Source organism: Homalodisca vitripennis, chromosome 2 (genome assembly GCF_021130785.1).
Source record: "Homalodisca vitripennis isolate AUS2020 chromosome 2, UT_GWSS_2.1, whole genome shotgun sequence".
In the NCBI taxonomy this organism is placed as follows: domain Eukaryota; kingdom Metazoa; phylum Arthropoda; class Insecta; order Hemiptera; family Cicadellidae; genus Homalodisca; species Homalodisca vitripennis.
The window spans coordinates 90,813,711-90,834,159 of record NC_060208.1 but is presented as its reverse complement, the minus strand read 5'-3'; the positions used below and the strand labels follow the sequence as shown (position 1 = coordinate 90,834,159).

The following is a 20,449-nucleotide window of genomic DNA, read 5'->3' as shown; positions in this document are numbered from 1 at the left end:
CAGAAATGTTAGAATCATTCTCTTCACAGACTAGGGCTCCTATAATAAATCTTAGAATCTAACAGGGTCTCATGATTCCAAAAGCCCAAATTGTTTATTGCCATAGCTTCTGGAAGCTGGTACCTCGGACGAGGCGCTAGCTCAGGCGCAACACTTTCAGCTGCTGTAAGATTGTATGAACCTTTCACAGGGTGGGAACTATCTTACGCCAGAAGCTTTCATCGGAGGAGAATATTTAGATGGCTGAGGGCTTTTCTACTAATAGCTAATGGCTTATCGGCATTTTAAATATTAAAACATTTCTATGAGCCCTCCAAAACCGGAAGTTTTAAAGTTACGAGGTTTATAAGGCTTTAGTTTTTTGGTCAATATAATAAAGATGTTTTTCTATTATATTGCCCAATAAATTATGTGGATCTTCAAAAGACAGTGACCAGTTATCGTTAATTCCCAGTAACAAAGAGGAGTCATGAGCTGCCTGACAACAGATAAAAATTAATAAGAGCAAATTTCTTTATACTATTTATAGACAGAAATATCCTTTAAAAGATTTTCTTACGTTAACATCCTGTATATAAAGACCATAATGACATAATTTTGAATTTTGTATTTGGTTACTATTTATTTTAACCCTAGCCACCGATAGCGTTAACAAAGTCGCTGGTTAGGTATGAACGTTATAAGAAATGTAAGGAAAATGAATACAGAAAAATTATAATAAGCTAATGCTTAAGTTGCAATAATGAACTCTCTTACCTGCTTCCATCTAGGTAAAGTTGCATAAGCAATTGCGCTTGTGTCACCAACCATACTGGTGACAGTAAATTTTGCTCTCCTAGCAGCGTTTAGTACTGCCCGCCTGTACTTGTAAGAGCAACATCCAGGCACTGACAGTACGAACAAAGGCTCTTTGTCTTTGCATATCCTTCCGGCCCGATACTTTACAACTTTAAGAATAAAACTCAAAATCTGAAACAACACACGTGTGCAATTGTTACTGTAATTATAAATAACTTTAAAAATTACCTTTACAAAAAATATTGTTAAATTTTTAGTTAAATTATACATGACTTTGTAAATCTAAAAAATGTGCTACCTGAACAAAAAGAACATGTTTAATTCTTAATAATCATAAACAGCGTGAGTTTCTCCCCCATCAGTCTCTTCCTCATTGTCTCTCTTTCTCTCCTCTTAAAAAAATAATCGGACATTTTTACTCGTTACAATACCCATTTTTATTCTGTTACTCTAATTCAGGTATCTCGTAATTAAAGGTTCATTCAGCATAATTAAAATTTACTAACTTTGTTTAAAGGCCATCATAATATTTTTAATAGGATAGTTGCTGTAGAAAGTGAGATTTGAAAGTGAAAACATGAAAATTGTAGGAATGCACGTTTTGTACTTAATTAGGTTTACATCATACCTGAAACCTAAGACTGATATAGGAAAATAAACGACCTCACTATTCTTGTAATTTAAGCTGGCAATAAATAAACAATATGTTATTTCCTCTTAAAAAATTATAAATATAGTCAAATCTACAGTAGATAATATTCTATTTCAAAATGAATATATAAATTTTAGTTAAATTTTTGAAATTAAGACTGATGTCAAATTATGTTTAGAATTGTAGATTCTAAGAGGGTTTTATATATATATATATATATATATATATATATATATATATATATAACAGATTATTTTTTTCTGATACAAAACTATTATTGTTAAATCGTCAATGTCTGATTGAAATGGATAATTGAAAAAAACCTAATCTTCATAAATTGATAAAAAAACACTGTTAGTAACGGCGTGGGGTAAAGCAGCTTTAGGATATGTTTACAATCATTTAAAATTTTTATACATGTTTTTAATTTCCTGTTTATTTATGTCATATTATATTATTACTGACTATGTATTGGTCCAATACAAGCCAAACTATTAAGTATTTAACATGTCCAAGTAAAACATCCACTTAAAGTTCTTGCCATTATAATATTATTTGTCTGCCCTTTGCCTCACATTAACGTAATGCAGGAATCTATCCTGCATGGACAAACATTTGCGGCTGTCCTGTTTACACAAGCCTTTCTTTCAATCGAATGCAACTGGAATCTTGATATCTATACATAGTTTAATGAATGACCTTACTATCAAAAACTTCACATTATAATTTAATATGTCACCTATTAAAATTCTATTTTGAAATATTAATTCTAACATAATTTACATAATACTTAACATTTCAACATTTCTGCATATACATTTCGAGTTTTAAATTACAATTTAATTCAATAATTGTTTCCTGATACAATTATGTGTACATCTCAAATAAATATTATTTACAATTTTACTATGCAAATTAAATATTAATTAATATTTTTACTGCAAGACTATTGTTATTCAAGGATTATTCTACTTAAAATCAATAACACGTGCCTTTGCTACGTCATTTAAGTGTGCTTGAAAATATATATTACAAGAGCGAAAATTATATAATACTAATAGACGTTAACTTTTCCACGATCTTATTTACCTTATTAATCAGGCCCTTTTCCACACGAGAGAAATTGTATAAACATAGTGTTTTACATACTTACTGTCATTTATAATTCCATTTACACTGTGTTTGTATAGTCCTTTTGACATTTTTGGTGGCCCACTTTATTTTTCCTTATTTTACTAAATGAAAAATTTTCATTTACAATGCATTTATAATACTGTTTCTAAACATTAACTCAAAGTATCTAATTCCTGAATCATCATTGCATGCAGTATTTATAAAAGTCTGTAGAGATCCAAAGTTTACATTTCAATTAGTTTGATCATCGCTATAAAAATATCTAGACAGTGTAGGTATGTTATATATCTAACCTTTTCTGTACAAGGAATTCTCCTACGTTCAATTTAGCTCTTAAATAAAAATGGATTAAAAAGGGCAATCATAAAATAATACACAATAGCTGATACTTACGTACAACTATAGTACGCAAAAAAAAACTCTGTAAATTTTCACATCTCTGCACTTTTACAATATATGAATAATCAGACCTATACAAAGAAAATCCACATAAAGCTGGTAATGAATACCAATGACTCATTGCAGTGCAAGGTAATTGGCCATAACATGTACAGTTCAGGCTACATCCTTATCTTGTAACCTTTTTTTGACTTTAAAGGCTGATGATAAATCGCTAACTAGCTGCCATAGGTTATTCTTTACACTGTCTTCACTTACACCCATAGTATATTTTATGGTTTCAGCATTTCATAAATTTTAACTGTAGTGGCTAAAAAGAGTTTAAACAAAACGTATTAATATTTTTAATACTTATAGCCTGACTTTTAACCTCATTAATACTTGTCGTACTGTCTTCAAAATTATGGAGAAAAAATCGTCGCTAAACAATTCGTAAAAATGCTTTGGATGGTTCAATATCCGCTGAGCTTTTAGATTCTACCGTAAGTAACATATAACATTCCTTCAGGATAACGAGCTAACCATCCTACATTCCGTTTGTTAAGTAATATATATGAAGTTCTTGGTTATTGATTGTAATGTAAGTACTTCTAAACATTCATTACAGTTTCCGTTATAGAAAAGTCTTGATAGTTTTACTACTCATATAAAAAATATTTATTCAGAATCTTGACATTTTTATAAATAATAGGAAAAGTTTACGAAATAATTACTGTTCTCTGCACTTTTACAATATGAATAATCAGATCCATACAAAGAAAACCCACATAAAGCTGGTAACGAATACCAATGACCCATTGCAGTGCAAGATAAGTGGCCATAACATCAATAAAAGTACAGTTCCTACATCCTTATCTTGTAACCTTTTTTTTACTTTAAAGGCTGATGGTAAATCGCTAACTAGCTGCCATAGGTTATTCTTTACACTGTCTTCACTTACACCCATAGTATATTTTGTGGTTTATACATTTTTAACTGTAGCGTCTAAAAAGAGTTTAAACAAAACGTATTAATATTTTGAATACTTATAGCCTGAATTTTAACCTCATTAATACTTGTAGTACTGTCTTCAATATTATTGAGAAAAAATCGTCTCTAAACAATTCGTGAAAATGATTTGGATGGTTCATTATCCGCTGAGCTTTTAGATTCTACCTTAAGTAACATATAACATTTCTTCAGGTTAACGAGCTAATCATCCTACATTCCGTTTGTTGTGTAATATATATGAAACTCTTGGTTATTGATTGTAATGTAAGCGTTTCTAAAAATTCATTACAGTTTTCGTTTTTAAAACTCCTGATAGTTTTACTACCCATAAAAAGAAATATTTATTCATAATCTTGAAATTTTTATAAATAATAGGAAAAGTTTACGAAATAATTATTGTTCTCTGCACTTTTACAATATGAATAATCAGACCCATACAAAGAAAAACCCACATAAAGCTGGTAACGAATACCAATGACTCATTGCAGTGCAAGGTAAGTGGCCATAACATCTTGAAATTTTTATAAATAATAGGAAAAGTTTAAGAAATAATTATTTTTTTCTTAATAAAAACCCCATCTGAGGCTATCACACTTGTATCTACAAATATAATAAATGGTATATAGACATTATCTAACTGGAGTATAGGGCATTTGATTTAACTCTTTTAGTCTATAACGAGAATTTTAACACTCAGTTGTTTTCCATTAAATTTATAGTGTTTTTCTCTGGGGTTGTTTAGCAGAGTACAAATATTAGCATAATTTTAGTAAACTGTGCAAAAATCATGTCTTTTTTAAAAGTTGACTGGATTATTCAACATTTTTAGGAGCTTGGAAAGCGTTTATACTCTCCGTTTTACTTGCATTTATGGTCGCAGTAAGCATTAATTTAAATTACCTGGAAATAATATTTTTGATTGCAATAACATTTTGTTTTATTCCTTGTTATATATTTTTTTTAATCTTGTTTACTTAACGTAACAACTACTTCCTTTACACTGTTCGTTCGTGAACTCTAATATTGCGCGTAAATTTGAATATGGTTACAAATTCCATGGTATAATTTAACTTTTAATCCTTAGGTATAGCATTCCCAAAAGCAGCAAGAACAGTGCAACCAACACATAAACCGAATGGTACTATGATAAATTTATATTTTCTAAATAGTGCACTGAATAAAACTTAGTCTTTGGCTATATTTACACAGTTTACATCTTAAAAAGGTCTCTAATTTTAGTATATATATATATGTAAAGCGATATGCATCATTTAACATTGGGAATACTTTTGAATATTGCCTAGTAGAAAACATCAATTTATTAAATTTTTATTACACTATGTGTAATTGACTACTGGCCTATCTTTCTCGATAAAAATCCCGGACTCGAGTAAGCCAAAGTATCAGGTTCAATAAAGCCGTGTTTTAACTAGTCATAAAAAATTTCCACCATTTTTTCACAGGAGGGCAACTTAAAAATAGAGACGTACAGGTATGTTAACTAGTGTGGAATCTTATAAAGTTAATTTCAATTTTAAGTTGAGCGTATCACCCTACTTTGATAAATGCATTTTGATAAATTTCAATCAGTGCTTAAATCTAGTACTGTACTAGCCCAGTATTGGTTGTAATAGAGGCTTTAATTGATTGTTATAATATATTCCATCCAATACCAAATAATTTTATAGCTATACTTACTTTACTCAAACGGTGACTAAAATATTTATATGTTGACGCATATGGACTTTTTAGGAACCATTACTCGGAAATCTCGAGGTGGCATCCATTAGTTTGATGCTTACCATAGATAACAAAATATCACCCTCTTAATAGATTATCAGCGATTTTTTTTCCTATAACATTTTTAGCCAATAAATGCTATAAGATTTCTTTATAGCAAGTACATAAACACTACTCTAATAGCCGTCCTCTCTTGCAATCCTATCTCGTAACTCAAAGTTGGCAATTTGAATACACTAGACACTTCCATTACTATATTACCATAATAAGTATAATGTTATAAAGAATATACTATTTTGTAGTTTAAAAAGTATTTGCACTGGTATCACGGGGGATACTTACTGTATACCTCCAAAGAATTGTGACTATCGGCAATATCTTAAGCAAATCAGCGGAATGCCAATATTATCCTTTGATATACAAATAATAATTTACATTATTATATTTTGGTTAGGATCATTCAAAGTAAAAGATAATTTTTAACTATAAGCAGTTTAAACTAATCATAAGTTTAAGATATTTCGTTATCAAAACGGGTAAATAAATAACTTATTCTTGAGGATGTAGTTTTTAAACCATTATTTGTTTAGCAAAAATGTCAAGCATTAATATACTGTGTTACATAATTACAGTTATAATTGATCTTAAAACTGATAGAAACACTAATAACTCTCCATATGGTAATATAATAATATGATAAATAAAACAGTGATAGTTAGTTATTTATTTTAATTTAACAATAAATTTTACTAATTATATATATATATATATATATATATATATAATTATATACATATATATATATATATATATATATATATATATATATATATATATATATATATAAGATCCTGGTTATACATATTTCACATCCACCCCTTAAAACCAATCCCAAACCGTAATACAATTGGATTTAAAACATTTAAACTAACCTTTTCAGGAGTGAGGAAAACGGTTTTCTTGTCTACACTGCACATTATATTGAGACATCGACCTTTACCCACTACTTGGTAAGGCCACAAACTTAAGTTGTCCACGTATGAAGTTTCTTTGTCTCTGCCAATTAGTTCCATTACACCTGAACAGCAGTTTCGACATTTCACCTTTAAAATATCAAATTACAATAATGATTGGAGTACTGAGTCTTTATCAAATGGGCATTCCGCAAACTAAATTTCGATATCTGTGAATATTTAACAGCTTCTCATTTTGTTGAAAATAAAATAATACAACTACCATAAAGCTAGAGCTTTGAAAATATAAATATGAGGAGCCTAATGATGGAATATCGGTCTCAACATGAATTACAATATTAATTTAATACACATTCAATAATCTATTGAAAACCTTCAATCAATCAAGAATGATTTAAGTTTAACCATGTTACTTTAGTATTTTTCTATTACCTATACTTTTGTTTTCGTGAATTTATATTATTATCTCTATTACGTGTAAAATTAATCGCTAGTTATATAATTATGATTTTGTAAACTCCAAGTTTAGTAAATGTATTAACTTACCTAATTGAATAAGGAACTTTAAACTTTAATAGTAATAGTAATTAAGTAATATGGATTTATTTAATAATATTTATTAGCTCCTTACGTATAAAGGTTTCTCTTTGATTGGTTTATTTCTAAAATTGTTTATATTTCCAGATGTTTTGGTGTTTTCTATAAAGCTTACCGAATGTGACTTGGTTGTCCCTGTTGAATATGTCCGCCTCAATATCGTCTCCGATACAGATTTTTGTACCTGAGAAACGCACTATCTTTGAAGTTTGCACAGGTGGGTCACAGTAGATCGGAAACACTCTGGCCTCGTTTTCTATGTAGTGGGCCACTCTGACACAGGTGGTGCCTAGATCCACCCCAAACATTATTACTGTGAGTGCGCTCCTGGAACATATATAAGCCATGTTTACCCAAATTCAATCTGAAGTAAACATTTATTCAATTAAAAGAGAACAATGTGACATTTAAAGTCTAGATGGTATGAAAAAATACCGCACTCGTTATTTCATCTACATATTAGGAAAGTATGTTGCAGTAAAACTATTCAAAGATGCACCTTAATAACGGCACTGCATTAAAATTTGAATGACTCAAAACTTTCATTTATTAACCAGCCTTAACTCTAAAATACCATTGTATTAAAAATCAAAATGAAACCTTTCTCAAAATGAAATAAGTAATACATATAACTTGGAAATGGTGTCCTTAAAACTAAAAATATTTACCCTATGATACTTTAAAGTTAACATTAAAAATGTGTTTCAATTCAAAAGAATTTTATGGTAAGAGTGCATTTGTTACATATATAATTAATTATGAGTTTGCAACTATAAACCATTAATTACAAATTTTTTTTGTAAGCATTATAAAATTAAATGTGGTATCTTAGTAAAATATATTTACATTAAGTTTTCAATTTTTAATACTAACTTATAGGTCTAATGTATAGTCAAAAAACCAAATAAAATATATGAAAAGATGTCAACTAACACATGTAAATTTATTAGTAGGGCTCCTTAATACAAATTAAAAAGTGTGATTGTAATCATAGTAGCGTTATAGTTAAAATTAAGACTCAGGGTAAGAAATTTGCAACGTCATCAACGATTTTATATACCTTAAGTCGGTAAAACTCCTGATGTGACTCTCATATGTAACAAAAAGTAATAAAATTTTCCGCATATAGCCAATAATTTAGTCTCACCATTTTTCCAGAAAATAATGTGTGTGTGTGTGTGTGTGTATATGTGTGTATATATATATATATATATATATATATATATATATATACATACAATAATATATTCAATATATTACTTATATTATATATAATATTAAATAATGTACTTATTCTTTACCAGATGACCGAGACCACTATAGAGTATGATATAAATAGGGGTCATAGTTACCATTCTACTCATGAACATAGATTAAAACAAACATAAAATTCTGGTAAAATCCATTGCAAATCTTAACTCTATACCACACAAAGGCAACTCGTAAACCTTGTACAGGACATAATTCGATGTAAGATTAGTAGGAGAAAAATGATGAAACAATTTTTAATTCTCCTTTGTAAAATCCAAACTGCCAATAACTTTAATTTAAAAAAAAAACAGCTAAGATTAATCGGTTTCATTGTAGAAAAGTGTTTAAACTTTTTTACATACTTTAACAAAAAACCACAGTTTTCTTATGATTAATGAATCTATCACAACAGATACAACACAATAATTCAAACACGTCCTTCAAAAAAACATAGATAAAATATATCATAATCTTAAGACAGTAATTAACAAATTTTTTAGAAAGTATTAGATTTTTTAAAGATTAGTATTACAAAACAACTTTGACACTCACTGTATTATCGTCAATTGGACTAATAAAGGAACATATATTAGACGAATTATTTACCCTTAAGGCGTTTATATGCAGTGGCAATATGTGTATAAAACTGTAGCTTTAAAACATTATCCCAAAACCATGTAAGTGTTTAAATTAAAGCTACATTTAAATTTAAAATAAAGCCCATTAATTAATAAAAATATTATAAATCTACATTTTTTCTTGGAAATATTATATAGATGACCAGTAAAACTAAATAATTCTTTGTTCAGAAATGTATAAAAGTGATCAAACATTACACTTGCATGTTTAATATACCAAACCATATTTGAAATACCAGTATAAAATAACAAAATGCACTGACTTTATAGAGAAATGTATAAAAAATTAGTATTGAAAAAAGAAAAGCAAGTCTTCACAGATAAAGTATGCTCATCCCACCTCTTGACACTCTTACGGAAGTTGGAACAAAATTCAATATAACCCAGAAAAGAAAAACATTTTGTTTTGACTAATTTTTCCAGAGTCAAATTACGGAAATCTATCACATAATTTATCTTTAATGTTTATGAATAGCTAATGAATAAAATTTATTTAAGAAGTAATTGCTATTCATTGTAGTTACCTTATCCAATTTTAGAATTCTTGATATAGTTTTCGTTATGAATTTGTTTTTTCAGCTTTATTTTTATACACGTATTTTGATAAGGAAAGTTTCAAATTCAAGGGCTATAACCATGACACACTGTTAATGCCTGACATCGTATTACAAATAAATGTGTCATTGGTCCACCACTTGAGATGATGCCTTGAAAAGTTAAAAACTGTTTCTAAAGAAATTGACAAATTAATGTATTAGGGTAAGTAACAACGCTATTAATATTAATTTTTACTCAAGTGGAAGTAACTAAAATACGTAACCTCATTTGTAAAATAACATAGCTTTTACTAATTAATTTACATTTAATCTCATAAACATGACCATGTAAAATTTTCTCACAATTTAATAAATGAGGGAATTTGAATTTATTACTGACACTTCTCTTGAAGTTTCAGTACCGCATTTGTGTAATCTTTGATAGCACCAATCTCAATACTGAAGTCAACTAAAGACCTGTTCTACCATTCAACGATAATAAAAGCAAATAATGTATCCTGGGTCATTGTTCCAAAACAGGGTCTTCCACATTTTTTATAAAGTCCTTCTGGGATGAAGGACTTGATATTTACACATATTAGTCCACCGATATTTTGAGTAAAGTTTGAATCATCAGTATTTAAATATTTTTTGTAAATGAAACAATGATGAAATGACGGAAGGCCCAAAACTATGTCATGGATAGTGAATTGTGACTAAACACAATGAGAATATTACACGAATGTTAAACATGAGCATGTTCTACATGTTATAGTTGTCTCCTAGATGCTAAAGTTTGACATCCTAATGAGTATAAAAAATTGCATAGGTTATGTTAAAAATATTAATGCTTGACAGATCTCAGCATTCATTCTTATCAGTTCTAGTTACAGTATCCATTACTTTATAATCACAGCCATAATATTATTTATTGACTTACACGATGAGTGATTATAATGGTCATAAGATAAAGATATGAATGAACGAGGATCTGCTTATCGCTTCCTTTTATGAATATTATGAATATACATTTTATGACTGAAGGCATAGATTTATAGAGTACACAATAAGAAGGCTATCATATAACGTGGTGAAATGGAGAGATTTCTAATAAACACAATATAATTTTGTTAAAAATACATAAAAGTTATTTTGAACAGGTTCAAATAGGTCTGTTAACCATTCTATTCATTAAAAGTTGGGTTTTGAAGGAGCTATTTCTTGAGTTATAGTTTTTACGTTTTGGGTTTTTTTCTAGGGAAACGTTCTAGAATACAACCATTAGCACCGTAGGCAAACTTGTATAGTAGGTTTTAATATAACATTTTAACTTATTATAATTAATTGTTAGTTGCTTAGTAATTTTACAACCTACTTAATATTTGTTGAATTAATTAAGTATTAAATAGTTTTTTTTTAATTCAAAAGAAAAGTGATTATGATATACTCTAACTTTATAGACTAAAATTTTAAAACTCTAAGATATATTCCAGAATGAACTTTTTTATCAAAGGAATATTAGTAATTTGTTTCAATCATTTAATATTTTTAACATATTTTCTTTGAAATTTCGTTCCAAATTATAACTATTTAGACAAGGCCGATTATAATTTAAGTTTTAAGTACCTATTCTGATATGTATGGGCTTTGACAATCTCGTAAATATTCGTAATTGGTTAATCACCTTGCAACAATTATTAGGTGTGCAACTAGTCGGCATTGGTTAGAAGACAAGTGTGTTGGTTTGTGTATTTAAAATAAAGATCAATCGATTACAATGAAACATTAATATGCATATTAAATAACACACTTAGATGATAAGAAATGTTAATTGAATTTTAACCTTTATCAGACTCTCAGATTATGAAGCACATTAAAACATCAATTTAATTTATAACTTTCATTTCAACCTGCCTTTTCTATGGAGAAAATAGAGAAAGATAACCTAAAACACCCATTAAGCTGAGGAACTATAAGTAAATCTATTTAATATACTATTTTTAGTATCCATAATTTGTTCATGTTCATTTTAATTCTGTCTGTTATGTACTACCAAACACGTATTGTTTAAAAATAAAAAAATCTAAAATGTGGCATATTGTACTGCTACGGATTTATATACTATTGGTAATATTGAATTATTCTTAAACTTTAAATGAGGTTCTTTTAGAACATCTTTAGCCTGCAATATAATATAAATTCTTAGTCATAAATTTTACTTAATTTTATCGTAGACTTGATACGTACAACAAATATTAGAAAAAAGTAACTTGATAATTTAATATTGTGAAAATTATTTTTTATAAATAAAAAAGTTGAAAATGTGTATAGTACAGGTAGTGTGCTTAAATAAAACAAACTAACTTTGAGGTTAAGGCAGACAGAATTTAAAACTACCGTGTCTTTGTATCTCTTTTGTAATGTGCTAACACAATGGATAGACTGGGATCAGACTTGATAATTTAATATAATACTTAGAAGTAATTACTTCTAGGTATACTTACTTAGTTTGTTTCCAAGTTCTGATGTGGAGGAATGTAATCGTGACCGGAATAGTAGCGCCACAGTCAGTGGACACGATGCTACATGCAGGATCCTGACACTGGGTTTGTAGCAGTGGGACAAGAGTTTATAATTTCCAGCCATAAATGTTATCAATATTATAAGAATGCTAAAAGGGTTTTGGGCCAGCAGATACTTTTCAGTACAGTCGTTTAAAAAACATACGCTTTTCTATACTTCAACAAACATAAATTATATTATAAAAAATACACATAACAGTTCGCTACAGATTAGCTAAGTAGTCTTTTACATTATTCTATTATTATGTTCATGCTTACTTAATGAATCATTTAACATATTGTTGGAATTGCAGAAATGAAATAAATATATCGGTCTTTTGTAAAAATCAGAATTTCCTTTATGTTTGTGTGTCTAAGTGTTTTAGACAATCTCTTTTTTACCATTAATCTACCAAAGTGAACAGTGTTACTATGTACAGTGATATTTGTTATTTTAAGGTACAGATTTTATTTTGAAAAATATACTTCTTTTTTATATTTATAAACTGTGAAGAAAAAAATTTTTGTTATTAAAACATATTTGGTTTTATACGAAATAAAGTTGAAATATTAGCAAAGTTGAATCCCAAAATCTAAATGCCGCTAAAGAATTATAAAATGAAACAAATTCATCCAAAATGTAAAGGTATTCATCCAATTCATCCAATAATGACCTTTTAAATTTTTAATTGTAAACAGATAACAATCAAATTGAAATAATTATAATAAACGCGCTGTTTATAAATAATTTTAAACTAAAATATAAAGTGTATGCAAGTTTAATATGTGTAATATTACGTAATGAGAAAGGAAACTAATAAATATACTTTTTTATAATAACATTTAAAACGAATAGTTAAAATGAAAAAATAATTTGTTTTTAATAGTTTTTGAAAGAACAACAAAATCATATAGTAAGTAAAGTAAATATTTTTCTATTAGGAAATTCAGACCTTGTCCATGACTCATCTTGATATTTTAGAATTGTATCTTATTTTCCATGTGATTCATTATTTTACAGTTTACAAAAGACTTTCATGGTTCAACTATAACGAACAGGTAGTGGAATTAAATTATGAAAGTCCATAGCATCGTATCACTTCATTGAAACAAAAATAATAAACCAGAAACCACAAAGTTACATTTATTTATGTATCCCAGTAATATTATAAATGTGAAAGTGCCTTTGTTTACCTGCTCTGTTTTTTTGCGCGTAAACCTCTCAACAGATTGCAATGAAATTTTACATGAACATTCTTGCGGATCCTGGAAAGAATATAGGCCTATTCTTATTTTATAAATCTCTCCGGTATTAAAATAACGACAAATCTCATCTTAGTATCTAAAGTTGTGTACTATAATTGAACTAGCCTGTCAAATGTAATCAATTGTTCTGTGAAAACATTGTTTATTATTTTAAATATTCTTACCTAGGCCTACATAGTGAGGAAATGTTGTAAATACGTAACCATAATAATTAACACAGATTTAGATATCAGAGGTTAGGTAAGTTTTACTCTACCTTAGGAAAATGTCATAAAACATAAGAATGTCAGAATTTGACTTTGTAGACTCCCTTTGAAGCAATCTACACGACCTATGCATTAAATTTCACTGGACTGTTCTTTGGAACTGATGTACCAACATCATTATTGGTTCATTATGTTCTAAGATATTTAAAAACTTTTAGCACAAATTAAATTATTAATATTAAACCCGTCTTGGTTCTCTATTGACAGAAGAATGCTTCTCTCATCTGTGTTGAATTTTCTTGATCGGAACACATAAGGAAACCAACTATGGAATTAAACGAATCGAGAAAAAGTTACAATGGTCATAATTATAAGCTTTTTGACGTATTTTATTGATCGTGGTAACAGATAAAACTCAAAATTGGCATCGCAATTAACTCAAACAATCAGTGGTCATAAACGTGCAACGCCTCCTATATTGCGTGTAAAGCAATGGGTAACTGCTAATAGTGCAGATATAAGATACAATATAGTCCTACTTTTACCATACATTTAAAGATTATTATGACACTTATATAAGTTGTATAACTATGCGTGTGTGTGTGTTTTCTTGGCAAAACCAGCTTTGGAAAACAAATACTAAGACTGGAGTAAATAAAAATGTAAATAAATATACATTTACTAACATCTTGATCGTAGGAAGAAGGCAAACTCAACATTGGCATCGGAAATATAATTCACTCAAACAAATAGTGCTTGCGAAATTGCATGCGAAGCCAAGGTTAACTGCTAATATATATATTTATATTTCAACGGAGTAGAACATTTTACATTAAAGTCTCAGAATAAGTTGCAAAATGAAATGTACTATTAATTCTTTTTTCTATTTTAGAATAAGTTTTTGAAATTCTTAATGTTATTTTAATTTAGTACAGTACAGAGCTTATAACGTCATATTTTAAACATCAAAAGTAACTGTCGAAATACAATAGAATTTTCTGCTAGTAATGAATTTCATTCATATCACTGAGTTTATTTTAACCATAGTAAACCAGTTTTATTTCACTGCAAAATTAAGTTTAAAAGTATGTATGAAACGAAATGTTTTATGCAAATTCGAAACATACCTTATTAAATTATTTCACAGTAATTCGTTAAATGTACTGAAGCTGTAAAGTAAATTTAAGTAACAAGAACTTCTTTTAGTTTTACAGTCGTTTTAATATAAAATTTTATTACAATAAGGGGGCTCTCTTCAGAAATAATTATATAAAAATCAGAAACTAATAATAATTGGAAATATAGAGTTGCATGCAAACAACATATCTTGCAGTATTGTATGGCCAATTAATTAGAACCATAATGGCCTAGAGGGGTGTCTTAATCACCAACCATAGGTCAGAGGTCACGATGTAAGTAGTGATAGACTTCCTGGAAGATAGTATTTGGGTAGATTACAAGTATACTTCTTATTTTTAAATAAGCTCTGTTTGAACATTTGCTTAACTAGTTGTGTTTCTTAGACACATTTTTCAAGCGTAAAAAAACTGATTGCTTGTATGATATTTGTTTTATTTGTTGTATTTAGATAATCTAGCTAAATAATAGTTTTTAAATAGACTTTTGATCTTTTAGAGAAACATATTTCTATCTTAGACATATATTAAGTAAATCAGTTCAATTATTTGAGAAAAAGGCAATACTGTGGACAGTTCACATATGATTAATTTTTAAATAACAATCCATGCAGGCTGTAATACCAGATTAGTTCCTGACTAGATATTTATTTTATTCAACCTGTCTATAAGAACAAGTACAAATGCGTTATAAATACAAGAATGAGCTATGCATTTCACGGAAAGACATGTTTTCAATTTTTTTGCCACAGAAACCCAGATGAAGATTCAACGCTGTGTCTACACACGAAATATACTGATATAGTTAACGTTTACTGTCAATTAGCCCTATTATAACGGAGAGACCTGCTCTTCGCTCGCTTAGTTATGTGCGTATTGCGTTGCATTCGCCGACCTTCAAATAAGCTGGAATGTTCTGCCGGTATCGTAAACACTGTAGAGGAAGGTGGGCTAGTCGGTATTGGTTATTCAAAATGTATATAAAAAAGTAGTTTTCCCTTCTAAGTTAGCCTTAGATCATGGCTGGTGCATTCTAGGCACTCAATATTTGTCCTTAGTTTTAATCCTCACATTGACATTTCTTCGGTACAATCTTTCCATTTAATAATGCCAGTTCACAAACTTTTCTTGCAATATTTTACTTTTCAGCATATTTTTCTTTTTTCTCCCAGAAGTTCGTGCGCTTACTAACAATTTTGTGGCGGAAGACACATTTAGCTCCTAAGTGAACTACACGCAGTAGCACTTCGGATTAATCAACTATCTAGCCTGCGTTTCCGTATGTTCATTTAAATGCTTTCACTGTCGACTTACCAGTGAACAATTTTCAATATAAAGGTTTACAAATATTTTGCCGTTTAATTTACTATAAATACATTACACGTTGATACCTTCTCTGTGGCTCTGTACAGACAGATTGCTGTTAGTGTCAGAGTCGCCTTAAGGTGTCTGCTGCAATCAACATGTTTATATTATTACTATTTAAAGTAATTAAAATCTATTACAATCAACGACTTGTAAAATGTAACTTATTAATACGTGTAGGCTAACATACTATTTTTCATATTATGCTTGTTCCATCTTTTCTCTTTTTCAACATTATTAAAGATAAACCAAACAGAAAAATCTACTAACACCTCCTAATTTAAATTAGATTTATAGAAAACTTTAAAATATATTGCATACCATATATATATATATATATATATATATATATATATATATACCATATATATACATAAAATTTCAATAAACATTAAATCGCAAAAAGTACTTGCTCCGCCGGGACTCGAACCCGGATCTCTCACTTGCCGGGTGAATGTGCTACCATTACACACGCACACAAACACACACACATAATATATATATATATATATATATATATATATATATATATATATATATATATATATATATATATATATTCTAGAATACAGTGTCGAGAAAACACTGACCTATTGACTAATATGACTTAGAGAGGATCTTACAGAGAAAGTTTCTCAAAGTTAAGTTTATTGACCATGAAGTTCTAAAGACCTAGATATTTCAGCAGCTGGTAGCTCCTGAATTCTAGGAACGTCTATAGACTGGCCATTCCATATGAACGACACGAATTATCAGAAGTTAGGAGCACCCACACTTGGAAAGCTTCAGATGACTTTCCAAGCTGAGAGGCGGGTGTCATTATAATCCTGTAAGAGCCCGGGACAGGGATCCAGAGGTTGAAATCAAGTTCTTTAAAGTTATAGATTCAAAATAGCAATAGAGCATAGCCTATTTAGAGTAGTATTTACTTGGGAAGTACTATATATAGTTTAATGAACAGTTAAAGACAATTAGGAGCTAAGAGGTTCAATTCCCAGAAACCTACAAACGCCGATCGTATTATCAACCAAATTTAGTTTAATCTCAAGATGATTAGCTTAAACGTTTAGTTATTTACAAGCATTCTTTTTATATTAATTACTTCTTATTAAATTGGTGAATTATAATAGTCAACGTTGTAATAAGTTAAACAAATTAAATAGTTAGATAGTATGTCTATTATGATCACTTATTTCACGCAATTAACATTTTATGAAACATTATTTACATTTTTAATGGCTGCAATCTACTTTATATAGTATTTATATAATACACAGGATGTGTATAATATTCTACATAGATATATGGTAAAGTATCTTTGGAATAAAACATTTGAATATTTTAATTTGATATACGGATGTCAGAAAATGATATGGCTCAATCTATAACCACGAAATAAGAGTGCTTACTTCCCATGTCGATTTTTGTAAAACTGGTTATTGTTAAAAGAACCAATACGGTTTCGCTGCAAAATGTAAAGAATAGAGCAAGAAATCAGGAACATTTTGCAGTCCCTATCAGTTATATTTTCTATAAGTAGATAGAAGAGTATACGTGTTAAATATTGCTCACTGATTAACTTCAGTAACCTTCGGAACTTCTCGATATGAACGGGAGATTGAACATCTACTATCCCAAGAAGTCTGAAATATCTGTACATGGTGCAGCTTAAGATATCTAGAGATAACTTCATAAGTTTTAGTGAAGATTATACTAAATAGTAGACTAAAGTTACAACATAATCTTTAACGAAGGAAAGTCTACACAGTGTTTGTTTCAAGTAGGATATTCTAGAGTAGAGGGAACATTTTGATAGTTTAAGGTAGAGCGATGGAAGAAGAAAAATTGGGAATTGGTTAGAGGATGTTTGAAATTTATAGTTTTAATGCAGTACTACATAGAGTTAACTATTCTAAGTATACATAAATATTTACTCGCCCAATTAGTCCAATTTGAATCACAGCAACACCAATAAACAACAATTGTTCAATATCATCAACTAGTACTTAAAAGAATCTGACTACAAAACTCTTCACGCCGATATAAGTGTTGTTCATTATGTTTAGTTCAATCAAATATCGTTTCATATATTTTCAATTATGAATGAAACTTAAATGGGTAATAATGTATTAATGAATCAATGATGTATATTGCAATACCGATAAAATATATGACAGACTGTATTGGATATTGCAATACAAAGTTTACAATAATCTTACTTACTAAACTTGTGTTTTATCATTTATATTCACAAAGGGTTATAAATATGCAAGTTTTCACTTAGCATTCTGTTCCATAATCATTAAAGCATAATTTTTTTAAGTTCAAACAGCTTGAGTTTTTGGCTGATGTAACTCATATACATTTACAGTTCAATACTCCACGAGTTAGTCTGACAGTTAAAAGAAAGTCACAGCTACTTTGTTTGAGCGCAATTTTGTGTGACCCCCGCGGTAGCTATCACCAGGAAAATCAGGCCGCTGGGAAATCAGACAAACAGCCGGAAACAAAGTCTCTCCCCTACTTTACCGCATCTCAATCTCAGACTTTGTCTTCACTTCAATTAACACTTTTCTAAACGACCCTCTTCTACGTTATCTTTTCACTTATTTAATAACTTACAAATACAGATACGCAATTTGGTTTGCATTAAATTACGCATTAAATAATAATATACAATACATAAAATCTCAGTTATCTAATCTATGAAATTGGTGTGTAGCATAACAGTAATGATTTAAAATAACATGAGATAAAAGTTTATTGAAACACAAGATATTTTACACTAAATTATAAAGGCTCTATCGAACTGTGCAAGGCACTAGAGTATTATTATCTGATTTCCTATTGTTTCTAAATACAAATTCTGGATTCTTTCCTCAGCTTAAGCAGCCTAAATAAATTATTATAATTATTGTCATGTATTTCTTAAAGCTTTGAAATGCTACTAATTTGAAATCTTATTTATTCCAATAACGTTTACACTCCTCTCATTTTAGTATCCTTCTAATAATTGCTAGCCAAGGTCTGCTGAACATGACTTACTCGTACGTTTAATGTTTCGAACTATAATTTCAGCTCAGTATTATTATTAACTTGCAATTTACATCTGAGATACTATATGGTAGTCTTGGACTTAAAGAGATGATCCATACACAAATCCACAAAATTACACAAAGATACTGTAGTATTTAATGATTCTTATAACCGAAATATATATGTAAGGGATGTTCTAAGGGATAGTGCACCAAAATGAATATATATTATCTCATATTAACGCATGTATATCAGTCTGAATAATATAAGATTGATAAATCAACTTTCATGGTGTTTATTGACCCTGCTTTTATGGATAACCGTAACAAAAACAACAGCCGTTATGAGGAAAAAAATTACCGATGTGAAGAGGGTAGTTAATAGTGTCTTAAAAATTAATAAATGTTAGTTAATGTAAAAACAGTAATTAACAACGTAAACAATTCTTTCTAAAGTAATTTAAAGATGTCTCCATACAGATGTGCCAATAAAGTCAAATTTTATCTAGTTGTAATATTTTAAGGGAGACAAATTAAAATACTTAAGGGGAGGCGGTAAGGTAAAAATTTAATTTTTAAACAATTTTTTTTATTATTTTATGTTGAAGAGAATTTATTTCTGAACAATTTGATATATAACACATTGCTATTATAATATGTTACCTATTTGAAAAAATCTGAAATAAATATGCATACTTAGAAAAGTTTTACATTACAATATTGCGCGCTGTCACACTTGTCTTTATACAACCAGTCTTTCTTTTGTTTGCTATTTCTTGTCCATATGTTGGCCACACTGCATAAGTAATGTGTCTGAACTGACTCACAGCTGTCAAATTGAATTGAATTGAATCAAACATATCATAACCTTTTGTCAAGATTATTGGTGTGACTGTGTGTTATTGTTTACTTTTGAGAATTCAGGTTGGAATTAGATATATTTTATAAGTATAATGCCGCGAGCTTTTGGTAAAGTGGCAGTGTTGTCTAAATACTGTATTTGTGTGGACAACCAAAATCATGATGCTTACTGTTACGCAAACCATAAGGGCTCGAGCGGCAGCATGGAGGGTGCCGGTATAAGACAAATTTTTCTGAGGTCTGAAGAAAAGTATAAAGTAAGATATGTTAGTTGTCTAGGTGATGGAGACAGTAGTAGCTTTGAAAGCAT

General features: G+C 29.0%; 1 protein-coding gene across 1 annotated transcript in view; it reads right to left on the bottom strand.

Moving 5' to 3' along the window:
* Positions 1-12,330, bottom strand: part of LOC124354348 (probable heat shock protein ssa1) — a 68,881-nt gene extending 56,551 nt beyond the window's left edge. Inside the window, exons 1-4 of the mRNA XM_046804730.1 lie at positions 12,214-12,330; positions 7,400-7,611; positions 6,646-6,791; positions 757-969 (exon numbers count right to left, since the gene is read on the bottom strand). Of these exons, the coding sequence (XP_046660686.1) occupies positions 757-969; positions 6,646-6,791; positions 7,400-7,592 (552 nt within the window). The 5' untranslated portion in view covers positions 7,593-7,611; positions 12,214-12,330. The remainder of the gene's footprint in view (positions 1-756; positions 970-6,645; positions 6,792-7,399; positions 7,612-12,213) is intronic.
* Between the last annotated feature and the right edge of the window lie 8,119 nt (positions 12,331-20,449).